General features: G+C 44.1%; 1 protein-coding gene across 4 annotated transcripts in view; it reads right to left on the bottom strand.

The window, feature by feature from the left end:
- Positions 1-18,420, bottom strand: part of ypel2a (yippee-like 2a) — a 34,555-nt gene that overhangs the window by 12,300 nt on the left and 3,835 nt on the right. For 3 of the 4 annotated variants that reach the window (XM_059973616.1, XM_059973617.1, XM_059973618.1), the window contains one exon: positions 18,015-18,363. In XM_059973616.1, the coding sequence (XP_059829599.1) occupies positions 18,015-18,131 (117 nt within the window). In that variant the 5' untranslated portion in view covers positions 18,132-18,363. Of the gene's footprint in view, positions 1-91; positions 346-18,014; positions 18,364-18,420 lie in introns of all 4 variants that reach the window. The other variant, XR_009512872.1, reaches the window with a different exon arrangement.

Below are 18,420 nucleotides of genomic sequence, written 5' to 3'. Positions count from 1 at the left end.
ACCTGGTGTGACAGCAGGAGGTATTGTTCTCCTATGACTGGTAATATTATTCTGGTTTGAAAACTCTTAACCTTAGTTTTAAAACCCTTACCTCCCCACCTCTGCAATGTCCTCCATCCTCAGATATCAAAGTGCCTCCAATCCATTTTCTTCTCCCTCCATTAGCAACAATGCCTTCAGCTGCTGGGCCCCCAGCTCTGGAATTCCCTTTCTAACACGATACCCCCTTCTTTCCTCAAGACAACCCTTGAAAATCAGTCTTTGATTCCACAGGGCTTCATTACATCATACGTTGCTGTCTTGGGGTGTTTCACTGGGGGCTGTGCAAATGCTAGTCAGTGCTGCCTTTTAAAAAAAAATAAAGACAAAGATTAGCTTTATTTGTCATGTGTACCTAAAAACATAGTGAAATCTATTGTTTGTGTCGACAACCAACACAGTCCAAGCATTGTCCTGCAGTTGTTGCAACATTTCCAGCATCAACAGCATAAACACAACTTACAAACCTTGGGGAGGAAACCCACACAGTTACAGAGAGAATGTACAAACTCCTCAGAGACAACAGTGGGTATTGAACCCCTCAACTGCCGATGCTGTGAAGCATCATGCTACCAGCTGTCCGATTTGTTTATTTTTAAAAAGGTTTTCACAACTTGTCTTTGGGGTTCCATAATTAAAGACAAATAATTTACAATAGAAAGTTCAGGCTAGTAAAGCAAATGGGAATGCCCCCTCAATTAGTGCCATTACAAGAGTGTTGATTTGTTTTCCCCAGAAATATAAAGATCTTGTATTCACTGCCAGTTTCCAGCTCTGACTCAGCCTGCCAAAGAAGAGCACTGCAAAGCATGAGAAGAGCCAGCTCCCTCTGAACAGGCTCCAGCTGCAGGTCAGAGGCTATGGTGCAAACCCAGCTTACTGAGACCAATGGAAATTTCCCTCAGCTCCACCAAACAGCTCCCACAAGACATTCCTCTTTCACCAGGGACTGGGGAGAGGTGGAGAGTGGCACTGATGAGAACAGAGAGCTATGGTTAGTAGAGCTGCCATCTCAAGGCTCCGGTAACACAGACTCTGATCAAGTCTGCACCATCTCCCTCTGTTTGTGTAGAGATCTCCCAGGCACTCCAGATTTCCAAAATTCATGTTAGTTAGTAGATTCGCCACTGTAGATCATTTCTGGAAAAGTGTGGATGGAGGGTAGAAACTCAAGAGTTCTGCAGATGCTGGAACTCCAGAATAACACACAGAATGCTGGAGGAACTCTGCAGGTCAGGCACCATCTACGGAGAGGAATAAAGATGAAGTCTTGATGAAGGGTCTGAGCCCAAAACATTGACTATTTATTCCTTTTCATAGATGCTGCCTGCCCTGCCAAGTTCCTCCACCATTTTGGAAGAGCATCAGTTACATAGCACAGAAGCAGACTTACCAATACAAGTCCATTTACTAACATTGAGTCTGCAGCCTTTTCTGCCCTGTGGGATTAACAGTTAGAAAAATTGGATAATTTGTCACATGTACAACAAAACTTATACAGTGAAATGCATTGTTTGCAAAAACCAATACAGTCCAAGATGTGCTAAAGCAGCCTGCAAATCTCACCATGCTTCTGGCACCAATATAGCCTACCCACATTTACTAACCCAAACCCGTAATGTGGGAGGAAACCAGAGCATCAGGAGGAAACTCACATGATTGTGGGGAGAATACACAAACTCTTTATAGAACCTGCCACTAGTTGCTGTAAAGCATTACACTAGCCACTACACTAGTGTGCCAACCCTCTATGAGCTGGCAAATGAGGAGCAAGAAACAACTTCCTGAAATGCCACTACATTTATCAAACATGAACATTACAATAGTGATAACTTTTCAACAACCTTTCTATCATCATAAATGGTTCCCCTGAGATTTAAAGAAAGCAGGTCAGTTTTTTTAAACTAACAGTAGACAACATCCTTATAAACAGTCTTCTGTATCCTCACCATCCTTTCCCTGCAGTACAACCTCAGTCTCACACATAGGATACAAACACCAGCAAAGACCAGCTGGGCCAAATGGCCTGTTTCTACGCCAAAATCCTACAGAATTCTTCACCAACAAACACTGACAATTTTGACTGTGTTCATCATGGCCAGAGGCCACAGGGATTGGCTCTTCGACATCTGTGGGATATCAAGCACCAAAAACACTTTACATTGAGCACATCTGGAAACTGCACTGAGGCAGACAAGGTGGTTCTACAACACCGGCACTATCCTAGATGCTGCTATCAATAACGCGTATACAGAGAAGTGCTGGAAAAGGGCCAGCAATATCACAAAGAATCCCACCCACCCTATTTATCCCACTCCCATCAGGGAAGAAACTAGGCAGCATCCACACCAGGATCACCAGACTCAAAAACAGTTTCTTTCCCAAAGCAGTCAGATTGATCAATACTGCCACTCACTAACCCACCACACCACCCCATGTCACATCGTGTAACTCTATGTATATTCAATCTCTTTATGTATGTAATAGTTATATTGTGTCTTAGATTGCTTTTATATTTATTGATTGTTCATTTTATTGTGTTCTTTATGCTTATTCTGTTTTTTTCCTGCTGCATCGGATTCAGAGTAACAGTCATTTTGTTCTCCTTTACACTTCTGTTCTGAAGAATGACAATAAACAGTCATGAATTTACAAGGAGTGCTGCCACAAGAAATCAGCATCCATCTTCAAAGTTCCCACAATCCTGAGCATTAACATCAGGCAGGAGGTACAGGAGCCTCAGGTCCCACACCAGCAGGCTCAGGAATAGTTATTACCCAACAACCATCGGTGTGGATAACTTCACTCAACCCTGGATTGATTCTATAACCAGTAGAGTTATTTTTAAGGAAGTTTACAATTCATGTTCTCAGCATTATTTTTTTATTTGCACATATTAGCTTTCTTTTGCATGTTAGCCTTTATTAATGTATAGATTTTCATAAATTCCATTGTACATCTTTTCTGTAAATAAACATGGAACTTAACAGCACAGGCCCTTTGGTCCACAATATGTTGATCTTTTAACCTATTCTAGGATCAATCTAACCCTTCATTCCTGGAAATCCTCCATTTTTCTATCATCCATGTGCCTGTCTTAGGGTTTAAATGTGTTGGTCAAGTGTGGGTCTTTTAAAAAAAATTAATTGAGTTCTTTCAGGTTTCTTGATTTGTGGCTACCTGTGCGCAAGCAAATCTCATGGCTGTATAATTTATACATTTATTGATAATAAATTAATCTTGCATCACCTCTAATCTATCTGCCTCCCAATAAATGACTGCAAGAAATGAATCTCAAGGGAGTACATGGTAACAGACATACTTTGATAGTAAGTTTTACTTTGACAATATACAAGTGCTACACCAACACCACAACAGCTCAAGTAGGAGCAGCACTTAGTTTGGGGCACTGTCACAGTACCGAGCTAGATGAGAAACAAGAACACAACATCCTCCCACCAGTGGCCAGTTCCCAGGTGTTTCAACTCTGCCAGTACCCAGATCACAGGCTCTAAATAAAGATGGAACACAAACAGAAAACAACTGCCTCATGCTGTCCTGTTTGTGACAGGCCACATCACAGCAGCGCCGACCCGGAGGTACTGTGGGACCAACACAGGGCAGGGCTGAGTATTGCTGGGGACTGATGGATAAAAGGACACATTCCCATCATCTCTCCTACTATTTTCTCACAATGAAGAGCTCAAAGATTTCACACCCAGTGACATGCACTCAGTGCAGTACCTGGTGAAATGCACTGAACTCACTACCAGAGGAAAATACCCACAGATTGCAATGAAATGCCGATCTGAGAGATTAAATGAGATAGGACAGGTACGGGCCAGGAAGTCACGTGGTGGGGAGAGGGTGGGAGGCAGTGGGAAGCTTTCTCTGATCCCGTAATTAGGGATCCCAGCTTCAAGCCATTGGGCTGACAACACTTTTATGTCCAGAGGCTCAGGAACAACCTGAGGGACAGTGGAAATCAGTTTTCCGATCCTCACAGAATTTAACAGCAGGAAGATTCCAGGAGAGAGATGTTTTATTCAACACACCTCCATCACTGTCTACCCCATGCATCTTGCACCCAACGTCTACACCATCCAACCCCCAATGCATTGCAGTGGGCTGCTGTCTGTCACCTGCCTTGGAGGGGTCCCCACTGCAGGCCTGTGCTCTGGGATGGTGGTGTGATGCCAGCTTACCGAGATGCTTCTCTTCTGGTATGCCTCTGTGACTCTACAGCTGCAATAAAATCGCTCAGAACTTTGAATAAAACAAGGGAATGTATAGATGCTGGAAATCCACAGCAATACACATACAAAGTGCTGGAGGAACTCAGCAGGTCAGGCAGCATCTATAGAAATGAATAAACTGTCAACATTTCAGCCAGAAACCTTTCGTTAGGACTGAAAAAGGGGTAGATGCCAAAAAAAGTTTCTTACTTCTTCCCCCTTCCCTCACTCACCTACCTTCCCCCTCACCTGGTGTGACCTATCACCTGCCAGCTTGTACTCCTTCCCCTCTTCTCACCTTGGGTGCAACGTGAACAGGATGGGCAGGTGGGGAGGGGGAAAAGAATACAATTCAGGAACTGAAGACCAACTTGCTAAACCTCTGCCCTTCCCCCACCCACAAGCCATTTTTAAAATTACTTTTTTATATTAGAGATAGACCACAGTAATAAATAGGCCCTTCTGGTCCAATGGACCTGCACCACTCAATTACACCCATGTGACTAATTTATTAACCCATACTTCTTTGGGACATGGGAGGAAACTCACACAGTCATGGGAAGAATGTACAAACTCCTTACAGAGAGCAATGGAATTGAACCCTGATCACTGATTCTGTAGAGCATTATGCTAACCACTACTATGCTGCCTCAGGAACCTGTCAGTTGCTGACTCATTTTCAGACCCTTACCCTGTCTGAATGAGCAGGAGTCATCTGTGTTCATAACACTGTAATCAGTCAATAAAGAGATCCATTGTAAACACCCACCCCTTGGTACAAATCATCCAGTACTCAAATGAATGCCACTGAACTCAGCAGTTCTCCAAAATAAAACTTGAGAATTCTTCAAATGTAAAGTCACAAAGCATTACAGTTCAAAGAGGCCCATTGGCCTATCTAGTCTGTGCCTAGTCCCATCGGACCATAGCCCTCCAATCCATGAACTTATCAGAACTTCTTAGATATTGCAAATGAACCCACATCCCCACTTCCATTGGCAGTGCATTGCTTACTTGCACCATCTTATGAGTGACGAAGCTCCCCTTAAATATTTCACCTTCACCCAAGACCTTCAGTTCTAGCTTCACCCAACCTCAGTGGAAAAATCCTGCTTGCATTTACCCTCAATTCTGTAGTTTGAGAGTTGCTACTGAAAGTGTACCTGAGCAGCACATTCCAGCTATAACACCATTGTGCCAGAATCACCTCCTTCCTGTCACCATTTTGTTAAGTCACAGTTGGTGTGGTGTCAGCAGGCTTGCTTTATCAATCCCTCTCCATCAGCGGTGGCCACCCTTTCAGCTACCATCTTCTGGAATCTGTTTCCTAACCCACTTCCCTTAAACCATTATCATCTCTGATCACACATGCTCAGAAATGCTACCTGGATTAGACAGCATGTCTTCTGATGAAAGGTTGAAGGAGCTAGGTCTCTTCTTTGGAGACAAGGGCGACTTTGTGTACTGAATGACAAAAGACAGTGTTAAAGGGAACCATCAATGCCTTCTTGAAGAGAAGTACAGGTAACATGTTAGAAGTAGCTTTTTAAAAGGAAAGTCATAGGTACATGGAATGAATGCAATGAGTGGTGGCAGAAATATTAGGGACGTTTAAGGAACTTTTAGATAGGCACATGAACAACAGAAAAATGAGGGCTATGCAGGAGGGAAGGTAAGATTGATCTTGGAATGGCTGCCACATCATCATGAGTCATAGGCCCGTACTGTGTCGTAGCGTTTTATGTTCAAGCTTCGATCCTCTCGTGTGGCTCAGGATCAAATTTTATGTTGCCTCAGGTCCTTACTCAGCACATAAACACACGATGTTGATGTTATTGCAAAGTCAGCTTGTTTATAAAAAAGTACCCAACAGATGGAATGAAGGTGTGCTTGTCAATATGCTAAAGTACAAACAGAAACTGTTGGAAATTCTCAGTAGGTCAGGTAGCAGCTGTGAAGAGAGAAACAGGGTTAACAGTCTTGTGTCAGCATGGTTCAAACACAAGCCGACAGATTTCTAGCAGCTTGTTTGCATTGCAGATTTCCAGACTCTGCGGTATTTTCACTTTGGAGCTTGATATCCTGGATCAGAGACAAATCACTGAGCCAAAGACTGTCAAACTGAAGCAGGAATTTTTCTTCTAAAATGCTCTGTGAGTTTCCGAAAGAAAATGTAAACAGGCCCTGCTGATGGTACATCACTGGCAGGAGGGTCAGAATTAAGGTAGAAATGAAGATCTTGCCTTTTTAGATGAACATCAAGTACTGAGACTGAATCTTGGAGTAAAGACCATCATATTCTTGCATCCACCTACTGGGAGAGACCAGCTTCACAGGTACTGAGCATATACTAAACCAACACTACCATCTCGACTGACTATTCCATCACAGCCAAGCATTTACCACTTATCTGCTCAATGGATCACTATAAGGAGAGCCACAGTCAGTCTTCACACCTTGGTGGTATGTAGCATATCCTCACTACAACGAGCTCAGCACCATCAGGGCAGGGGCACCAGAGGAAGGGCAACATTTCAGGAGGGACAACTGGTCTAGCAAAGGCACACCCCTCTCAGTCATATTCTTTAATCAGAGTAGTGGGGGCAAAACAGTAGCATAGCAGTTAGTGTCACTGATCAAAAGATCAGGGTTACTAATTTCTGAGCATACTATGCTGTGCCAAAAACATGGTGACATTTGCAGGCTGTCTCAGCACAGTGTCAGGTTATGCTGGTCATTGACACATTTCACTATATGTTTCGATGTACATATGACAAATAAAGCTAATCTCGCTTCTTAAACACTAGAGATTTGACAGATGCTGGAAATCTACAGAACATACTGGCTTCACCTCTCACCTGCCAGCTCTTTCCTCTCTCCCCACATTATTGGGACTTCGTCCCCATTCTAGTCCTGATCAAGGGTTTCAGCTTGAAACATTGTGTTTATTCCCCTCCATAGAGGCTACCTGACTTGCTGAGTTCCTCCAGCATGTTCTGTGTCAATTTCTCTTCTTCACTGACTTTAGAAGTGGCTAGTGAATCACTGAGTTGTGAAAGCATTAATTCAAACAGGCAGCAGCAACGTCTCAGAGCACCCAAGCCAATTACAAGACTATAATCTCACTTTAAGCATCCAATGAACTGCAAACAATGATTTTATAAAGGGGCTTAAAGTCACTTAAATATCAACTGTGTAAGTAGCTATTCTGGTACTGGATGCAGGGATAAACTCAATCATGTATTACAGTGAAAGCAATCAGAGCTCAATTTGCATTGCTGCCTGTAAGGAGTTTGTACTACCCGAGTTTCTTCCAGGTGCTCCCGTTTCCCTCCACGTTCCAAAGGCATACAGGTTAGGGGAATAAGTTGTGGGCACACTAAGTTGGCACCAGAAGCATGATGACACGTGTGGGCTGCCCAAGCAGATCCATGGGCTGTGCTGGTCATTAACACAAACAATACATTTCACTGTGTTTTGATGTATGTGTGAAGAATAAAGCTAATCATTAAATTTTTAATTTAACTGATGTTCACTAGGACTTTGAGGAGCATTCTAACTGGCTGCATCACTGTCTGGTATGGGGGTGGGGAGAAAGAGGGAGAACTGCACAGGATCAAAATAAGCTACAGAGAGTTGCGAACTTAGTCAACTCCATCATAAGCACTCGCCTCCGTAGTACCCAGGACATCTTCAAGAAGCAATGCCTCAGAAAAAAAAGCTGCACTATTCATTAAGGACCCCCATCACCCAGGACAACTCATTGCTACCATCAAGGAGGAGGTACAGAAACCTGAAGGTTCACTCAACAATTCAGGAACAGCTTCTTCCCCTATCCCATCCAATTTCAGAATGGACATTGAACCCATGAACACTACTTTTTTTTTATTTTTGTACTACTTATTTAATATATATTTGTAAGAATTTCAGGGTGTGTATTGTATACATTTTCTGATATTAAATGGAATTATTGAACATGGTTATTTTTCCCCTCTATTATTACATGTGGCATTGTACTGCTGCCACAAAGACAACAAATTTCACAACATATGCCGGTGATGTTAAACCTGATTTGGATTTTGGTTGGGCAACAAGCATCTGTCCACTGATAAACAGCCTCAGGACCTTTGCAACAGAATTAGTGCTATGTAAATACAAAATGTACATGTCCATACCCACTACATTTAGCTTGGCATTCTGGGCCTTGTTTATCCTAAGGCTTAGTACAAGATAGGGCAGCATTTTTATCAGCTAAATCACAACCAATAACTCAACAAAAATCCAGCTCTTTAATCATTAAATATTCACATGCATGACTGAATATGATCACCTGCCTTTTGACTATTTAGCCTCCTCAGAACACAAAAGCTCATCACGAGGAGATCTGAAAACAATTGCAACATATCTAATCAACTGGTTAAGGTGATTTCATATATTTGAAAAAAAATTACAATTCAAGGTTTCATCAGCTAGAGAGGCAAAGTTTACAGCTTGCAATCAGTTCAGCACAAAGGCCTTGATGAGAAAACCTGGCAGCAGTACAGGGATGGTGGTGGCATGGAGATACATCTCTACCAAAGGAGGTGGAAGGCACTCCTTCCCTCTGCCAGCCTGCAGGTCACCCTTTGATGTAGTACCTGCTTAGCCACCCCGCCCCAGATCAGGGTCACGTGAAGCTATGGAATGAGGTGGTGGAAGGTCATATGAGCAGATGGTGCATATCACAAGTCCTGGTTATGCAACCACTGACATCAGGCAGTCTCTGATAATGGCTGGGGTCACCCGTCTTGTAAAAACACTTTCAGAATAAGGCATTGGCAAGCCTTCTTCTGTAGAAAAAAATTACCATGAACAAGCATGGTCACAGGATCATGATTGCCCTCATCATATGACACAGCACATAATGACAAATAGGCAGAGCCACTCTCATTTCTGAGAGAGAATTTACCCCGGTATAAAAATCTTACCTTCATTTCTCCAAGATAGAGTTATATATGGAAAAAAGCCCTTTGGCTCACCATCTACACCAACCTTTCTACTCATCTACCCTCAGCTACCTGCTTTTGGACTGTTTCCTGCTATGTTCTGCTTATGTAACTGCCTGTCTAAATACTTCTCAAATGTACTGATCATATCTGATTTCCTCCACCTCAAAGATTTTAAAGATCAACTTTATTTGTCACATGTACATCAAATACAATGAAATGCATTGGTTGCCTCAATGACCAAAACAGTCTGAAGATGTGCTGGGGAGGCCTGCAAATGTTGCCATTCTTCCAGCAGCAACATAGCATGCCCACAGCTTACTAACCCGTACATCTGAGGAACATGGGAGGAAACGGGAGCACCTGGAGGAAATCCATGTGGTCATGGGGAGAACTCCTTTCTGACAGCAGTGGGAATTGAAGTCCAATTGCTTATCTGTGGCAATGTAAAATGCTATGCTAACTGCTATACTCTTACTGGTTTTTCACCTGGCACCTACCAGCCTTCTCCTTCTCGCCCTCCCCCCATCTCCTTTATAGGGCCCCTGCCCCCTCCCTCTTCAGTCCTGACGAAGGGTGTTGGCCCGAAACGTTGACTGCTCGTTTCCATGGATGCTGCCAGACCTGCTGAGTTTCTCCAGCTTGTTGTACGTGTGCTTTGACCACAGCATCTGTAGTGTACTTTGTGTTTATGCTCTATCATGGCAGCTCCTTCCTGCATGTCCAAGATATCAACAAATCTGGGTTTAAAATATTTCTCAGGTCCTCAGGCACATAAAAATTATACCCCCTTTTCCAATAAGAGTGTTTCCAGTTATGCCTGACAGTATTAGAGACACACACAAAAGAACGCAGTGAGTGTCATCCTCAGCTGAACTCGAGTTCAAGCACAAGCTGTATTGGGTTAACACCAGGTGTTCTGCTGTGAGGAGGACAAAGTGCAGGGATCACAATCAAAGACACTGCACTCTGTATTAGCAACCATATGACTTTCAGATGTTCGAAAGCAACCCACTGCCACTGCAGTAATTCTGAAGTGTGGTCACCATTGTAAGTTTAAAAATTAACTGCTTTTTGTTTATTTGGCAAATGTACTAAAGATCTGGATGGCAGTGGATGGTACAACTCAAAAGGAGGTGCAAATTGCTCCTTCCCTCCACAAGCCAGATCACCCTTAGGCAAGGTGTAGCACTTGCTTAGCCCCCCCTAGTCTAGGTCACATGAAGCCATGGGAGCAGGTGGTGTATGGTTGTATGAGCAACTGCTGCATATCACATGTCCTGGTTATGCAACCACTGACACCAGGCAGATGTTCTCTGAAGAGTATTGATAATGGCTGGGGTCTTGTAAAGATACTGCCCAGAAGGTGGCAATGGCAATCCACTTCTATAGCATGGTCATGGAAATGCTATGACGACCCATATCCTATGACACTGCTCAAAACGAATGAACAAACTAAGGGACAGGCAGCATGATAGCAAAGCGGTTAGCATAATGCTATTACAATGCCAGCAATCTGGGCTTAGTTCCCACCACTATCTGCAAGGAGCGTGTATGTTCTCCCCATGACCATGTGGGTGTCCTCCAGACGCTCTGGTTTCCTGCCATATTCCAAATATGTACAGGTTAAGGTTACTGAGTTGTAGGCATGCTATATTGGCACAGGAAACATGATGACACCTGTGGGCTGCCCCCAGCACATCCTCAGGCTATGTTACCACGAGGAAATCTGCAGATGCTGGAAATTCAAACAACACACACAGAATGCTGGTGGAACACATTTCGGGCTGAGACCCTTCGTCAAGACCCTGATTTCGTCCTGACGAAGGGTCTCAGCCCGAAATGTCGACAGTACTTCTCCTTATAGATGCTGCCTGGCCTGCTGTGTTCCACCAGCATTTTGTGTGTGTTGTTCTCAGGCTATGTTGATGTACATGTAACAAATAAAGCTAATTTAATCTAAAATAGGAAAGGTGGCAAGCAGTGTCTACATAGCAAGTTCCCACACACAGCAAAGAGATAATGAGAATGAAAGCCTTATGTGGAGAAGGAATAACTGTTAGCCAGGGATGTCAAGAATGTCCCATCTCAGCTTTGGGTTATGGGGTACACTTGTCTTCTTTATCAGGCTGAGGTCTGAGGTCATACTTGACTCACTTGTGTATAGCCCAGGCTGACAGGTCAGTATTACCATCGAGGGAGTGCTGTCTTATCAGAGGTACTGCCTCAACCCCCTCACCACATTCAGATTGTTAAAGGTGGCAGAAATAGAAAGCAGTATTGGTCCCACACAGAATCTCATTTTGGGCTCAATGAGCAGCGGCTGTGATCAGGAATCAGACTTGGCTCACTGAGAGACCAGGGATACGGGTTGTGCTGACACTTCCACGGTAGCTACTAAACAAAAGATTTGCATACAGCTGCAAAAGCAAGTCTGTTTCTTTTACTGCCAACTCAAAGAGATTTACATAGAACTGACCATCAGCCTACAAAACATAATGTGGGTACAATAGTCTTCAGGAAAAGTCTAGCAACTGTCAAAAACACAGAATCTGCCAATGCTGGAAAATCAGAGCGACAGACAAAATGCTGGAGGAATTCAGTAGGCCACGTGAAGAGGAATAAACAGCCGACTTCTCGGGCTGTGACCCTTCATCAAGACTGGAATGAAAGGGTTTACCCAGAAACATTGATGATTTATTCTCCTACATGGGCACTGCTTCGCCTACTGAGTTCTTTCAGCATTTTGTGATGATCTAGCAACAGTCATGCCTCCCTCATCAAATCTGTGGACCTGACCGGGAACTATTAAATCAATCTTCACTGTCCCATTCTGATAACATAGGGACTCATACCCATGTCCAGCTGAACGAAGTCAATAAGAAGTAACTGACTACAAAATGCAGAGCGGGCAAGAAAATAAACAGGTCTGGTGTTTCAAAACACCTTATTCACTGGGGCCCACTGCAGCCACTGAGCAAGTCTCAAGTACCTGACCTTCTGCCAGACAGTGCCAGAGACTCCATCGGCCACCCACAGCCAACTAAACAAGGAATGAGAAAACAGTAGGTTGCAGTGATGGAGTGAGAAGGAAAAGGGAGGAGGCTGGAGGCTTGGTGTTACAGAAACATTGAGTATTAAGGAGAAGAGGAGCAAGAAGTGTGGGACAGGAATATCAGAAGCTTCAAAGGAAGATCCCTAGAAGACATTAGCTTTTTCTGTTATTCCCTGAAGGAAATGGCTCCCTTCTCCAAGAGGAAGGAAAATGTACAATACGGCAGCACAGTAACAAAGTGTTTACCTCAACCTGATTACCCAGGTTCAATTCCCACTGCTGTCTGGAAGGAGTATGGACATTCTCCCTGTGACTGTGGCTTTCCTCCAGTGCTCCAGACTCCTCCACATTAAGATGCCTGGGTTAAGAGGTTAATGGGTGCAACTGAGCAATTTGGGCTCGCTGGGCCAGAAGGGTCTATTTGCATTCTGTATCTGAAAATAAACGTGAGCAGCTGCAATTAAGGAACTAAATTGTTGATCTGGGGACCTGAAATTCAGCAAAAGGAACCATTTTACAACCTTGTTCCCCCCACCCCTTCACTCTTTGGTTCTCATACCACCTGTTTTGGGTCACTGACCCAACTTATCCACTCAACAAGAAAACACAGCGAGCTGAAGGGACAGGGTTCAAGTCCCAAAACCTCAATGCGCAACAGTTACAAAAGGAGGGAGGGCTAACATCCTGAGACAGCTGTAATGGACTGCATTTGTAAAGGTGGGTCTGGAGAAGGATGCAAAAGTCATCGTTGAGGCTTAATTCAATCTATTGCACAAGAGAACCCTCTGACATACAGGTTGTTCCCAAGGATACGTACCCAAGCCATACATTAAGTACTGCAATAGGATCATCAACTCAGTGAAAGATGCATTGCTTGAAATGTGTGGGTCTGCCACTACAATAAGATGTCCAAAAATGAATGCTGCTGTCCGGCACATTCCAGACTGCAGGAATACATGCCAAGGAATGTATTGAAGCTTGGTGTAGCCAACACAGAGGCTTTGTGGAGGGCTGGGGGTGGGGAAGAGGGAGAAGGACTGCAATCCAAGATTATGTTACCATTGAATTGGACCTTGTGTAAGAGCCCCTCAAACACTTGAAGGGTGTTTTGTTCAAAGAAGCCACCTGTGGCTTTGGTGCTTTGTACACATGATGTATTATTTCACTTATTTAGAGACCCAGCACAGTAACAGGCCTTTCGAGCACGAGTCCACACCAGTCAATAACACCCACGTGACCAATTAACCTACTAACCTGTAGGTCTCTGGAATGTGGGAGGAAACCAGATCAGCCAGAGGAAACCTATGTGGTCACAGGAGGAAAAACGCACAAACATCTTACAAATGGCAGCAGGAATTGAAACTGGCAATGTGAAAATGGCAATTGAAATGTGTTTGTATTCACTTAAGGGAGGTTTGTGTTGATGGCAGCGCCAGCATTTACTGCTTCTCCATACCTGCCCTTGTGAAGGTGTGTGCTGAATTGCTTCTCACAGCCTACACTGCAGCTGAGGCGGAAGAAGGCGATTAGTCTTTTGTCAATTGTATGTCAAAACATTGAGTGAAATGATAATACTAATATGCTACTGACCCACCATACAAGAAAGCCATGTATTGTTTTACTTTTATTATAAATAAAATAGTAACAGAGTGCTGCAATGGCAGAAGCTTCACGAAGATGTTAAGCTGAGGATCCAGCTGCCCCCAGTAGTGACCCCATGATAGCATGAAAACCAACATGGGCAACAAGGTTAACATAATGCTATTACAGGACCAGCGACTCATGTTTAATTCCACTGCTGTCTATAAGGAGTTTGCACGTGCTCCATGACAATGTGGGTTTCCTCTGGGTGCTCCAGGTTCCTCCCACATTCCAAAGACATACAAGCTAGTAGGTTCATTGGTCATGTGTGTAATTTGGTGGCATGGGAACACTGGGCTGGAAGGGCCTGTTAGTGTGCTGTATCTCCAAATTTAAAAAATGAACACCATTCGGGATAGAGCAGCCCACATTAAACACTCCCTCCACTGGCAGGTACACTGCTTACTACCAGGCTACTCAAGTTGCACCTCCTACATTTGGTAACCTCTATCAAAGGGGACAAGGGCAGCAGGCACATGGGAACCCCACCCTGCTCACATTCCCTTTCATGATGCATCAAAGCCTTAGCGTCACAACTAAGCAACTAAGGGCAGTCTGGTAGCTGTTTGCATATCACTTTACAGCACCAGCCAGTAATCAATAATCAGCATTCAATTCCTCCTGCTGTATGTACATCCTCCCTGTGACTACATGGGTGTTCTTCGCATTCCTCCCACATTCTGAAGATGTAGGGTTAAGGTTAGTGAGTTGTGGTCATGCGAAGTGGCAGCACTTGTGGGCTACTCAGCACAATCATCGTTGATTGACTTTGACGCCAACAACTCATTTCACTCAATGTTTTGACATACAATTGACAAAAGACTAATCGCCTTCTTCCGCCTCAGCTGCAGTGTAGGCTGTGAGAAGCAATTCAGCACACTCCTTCACAAGGGCAGGTATGGAGAAGCAGTAAATGCTGGCTCTGCCATCAACACAAACCTCCCTTAAGTGAATACAAACACATTTCAAAGAAAAGGCAGGGGAGTTCTTCCTGGTGTCTGGGCCAATGTTTACTCTTTAATCAACTTTTGTACAGCGTCGTCACACTGCTCTTTTCTGTGTACTAACTGGCAGCTGTGTTTCCCACACTAACTACACTCTCAAAGTACCTGCACAGTTCTGTTTGGCTCTGAAGGAGCATAAAAAAAAGCACCTGAAAGACTTGTAAGCTTTTTACTACACTGTTTCTGTAAAGTTTTTGGCACAGAACGGAATCTATTTCTTCCCTGGCAAGTTGTTTTTAAAAATCCAGTTTCAATTCTAGAACTTACCACTCAGAGTCCCTGACCGCTGGTTTACTGAGGTCAGTGCTGAAACCACAATATGCAAGGAACTGACTTTACTCAGACTCCAGCCAGGAGGGCAAAGAGCTAGTTACTGGTAGACAAGAGATTAGAGAAATGAGAGCGGACAGAGGCCTTTAAATTATTTTTATGAGAGAAGAATGTATCACTTTGAGAGAGTGTTTAGCACACCCTTTTCTCTTTTTCTTGGTACAAAAAGCACAAGCCAATATTCAGAAAGTCAGTTCACTGCAATCACCAAGTTATTAATAGGACAGAGATCAGGAGTCAAAAACATCAGTGCACTGGGTAGCCGGGTACATTTATTTTCTTTCAGAAGCTGGGCACATTAAGCTCGCAAAATCCTCTCAACCACAGCAGCAGGCGCAGAACTCGACAAGAACAACAGTTTTATTGTGAGCCCCGTATTCTGGGTCAGAGAGATTGTTTGCCGCAGTGGCTGCGAATAGAGTTTTTGTTGTCACACTGAATGTTAAGGCTGACAAGAGTATATTTAGCAAGGCTTGCCAAACACACAGCTCAGCGGGTAGCACGTGTCAGGAGGTCGCAGATCCAAGTTCGGAGACTGCAGCCTGGCCAATACTCCTAGTGTTTTACTGGGGTGGGGATGTTGCTGCTCTTACTGGGAACACTACAGAACACACAAAACTATAATGTAATGAAATGACCAAGTCCTGCCCAATCTTTAAAAATCACTCAATCACCACCATTCAAAACATATCTGGTCACTTGACTGACTTTTTTTTTAAGTGGGAGCATTTTGTGTACAAAATGGCTGTTCTCATGCAAACGAACTATGCTGAAGGACTTCATTGACTATGCCACCTGGAGAGAAACAATATTATAAACACCACTCAACTTCCTTAAAACAAACTAGTGCAAACATTACAAAATAAAAGCAGCTGACTGCAGGAAGTGAAAGACTGCAAGGGCAAGCTTCAGAAGAGCATAAAAAACAGCGGTGGCATGGTAATGCAGTGGTTAGCGCAGTGTTGTTATAAAGTCAGCAACCCCAGTTTGTACTTTCTCACTGTGTCTGCATGGCTTCCTGAGTGCTCTGGTTTCAAAAAGGCATACAGATTAGTAGGTTAATTGGTCAAATGGGTGTAATTCGATGGTGGGCTGAAAGGGCTTGTTATTGTGCTGTACCTCTAAATGAAAATAAATAGAATCAACCATCACCGGGATTCAGAGGAGGTACAACCAAAAATATTGGGAAGAGGCTGTTCGTCACTTAGTGTAATCTGAGCATTGTACAACTGCATCTTCCATGTTCTTATCCTATAAAATTCGATTGCTTTCAGTTCTTTGACTCTTGGAGCATTTTGGGGAGCGACTTCCAGATTTCCAGGACTTGGTTAAAATGGTCTTACTGAATGATAGAAGACTGAAAGCCCCCTTAACTTCTGTTCTCATTTCTCATGCCTGGGAAGTTCATCCTGATCGATCTGACAGTGCAGGACTGACTAGGTCCTTCAGCTCTCATGTTGTGCTGAACTTCACATCTCTTCCCTGCATGTTAACAATGTCCATCACTTCTCTGTATTTTCATGTGCCTATCCAAGAGTCTCTGAAATACGTCTATGCTGTCTGCCTCTATCACTGTCTCTGGCAGCACATACCAGATCACTCATAAAAATTTGCCATGCATATTTCCTTTGTAACCCACCCAACATACATTCCCTCTAGTTGAAAACTCTTCAATCCTGAGGAAAAGATAGTAGCTATCAATTCTACTATACCTCACAGTTTTACAAACTTCTTTCAAACCTTCCCTTTGGGAGAGAACAGACTCAGCTTGTCTAACCATTCCCCTGAGCATGTCCTCCAAAGCAGGCAGCATCCTGCTGAACTACTTCTGTACCTTCTCCAAAGCCATCACATCCTTCATAAGAGGCAACCAGAAATCAACACAAGTGGCCCAAGTACAGTTTTATAAAGCGGCAACAAAACTTTCCAGCTCTTGAGCTCAGTACCTCAACTAATAAAACAGTGCAGCACAGCACAATGATGGTACAAAACACAAAGCCAAATTAAGTGAAATTCCCTCTGCCAGCACATAGTCCACGTCCATCATTTTTATTTAGAGATACAGCACAGTAACAGGCCCTTCCGGCACAATGAGCCCGCACCACCAGGATATGAAACGGTAATTACCCCTCAACCACCAGGCTCTTAAACCAAAGGGGATAACTTCACTCACCCTCACTTGCCCCATCATTGAAATGCTCCCACAACCCATGGGCTCACTTTCAAGGACTCTTCATCTCATGTTCTCATTATTTATTATTTTGTATTTGCACAGTTTGTTGTTTTTTGAACATTGGTTGTTGTTTGTCCTCCTGGTGCGGCCTTTCATTGATTCTACTATGGTTAGTGGATTTTTTGAGTATACCTACAAGAATACGAATTGCAGGGTTGTACATGATGACATACATGCACTTCGATAATAAATTTACTCTGATGCTCTAAAACACTATGCTAACCACTAAGCAAACCAACTGCCCTATTGTGACTAATATCATAAACCCACATCAGGTTACTCACAACCTATGCCGCTCCAGAGAAACAACCCTAGTTTGATGAATCTCTCCTTATCAAATGCACCCTGTAATTCATGTAGGCAAGCATGCCATACACCTTCGTTACTACCCCCGTCATTTGTGCAACCACTTTCAGAAGGCCACGTCGCTGGACCCCGAGGTCCTTCAGCCCATCATCCCTTTAATTCCCTCCTTGCCCTGGCAGCAGGTACCTTGGAGATGAGCTCGTCGTGGTTGGCGAGGTGCGCCCGGCAGTGGATGCAGCTGTACGTCCTGTGGCAGGTGGGGAGGTAGGCCTGGAAGGTCTTGGATCTCGTCATCTTCACCATGGGGACCACCGGACGCAGCGCAAACTCCGGGCTGCTCCACGAGGCGCCGAGGCAGGCGGGCTCGCACGGGAAACACTGGAACACACAGGTGAAGGCCGTGGTGTGCGGGCAAGCTGTGTGGCAGGTCTCCACACGCTGTTGTGGCACCGGGGCAGGGAAGGAGGGAGGGGGTAGCACCAGCCTCACAACGAAGGAGCGACAGCCTGGGACACCGATGTCTTAACCCACCAATCTGGCACAGAGAAAAACCATTTGTTAGTGGAGTAATTAAAGGACTTTAGCACTGTTA

Source organism: Hypanus sabinus, chromosome 6 (assembly GCF_030144855.1).
Source record: "Hypanus sabinus isolate sHypSab1 chromosome 6, sHypSab1.hap1, whole genome shotgun sequence".
Lineage (NCBI taxonomy): Eukaryota > Metazoa > Chordata > Chondrichthyes > Myliobatiformes > Dasyatidae > Hypanus > Hypanus sabinus.
This window is presented reverse-complemented; position numbering and strand designations above follow the sequence as displayed.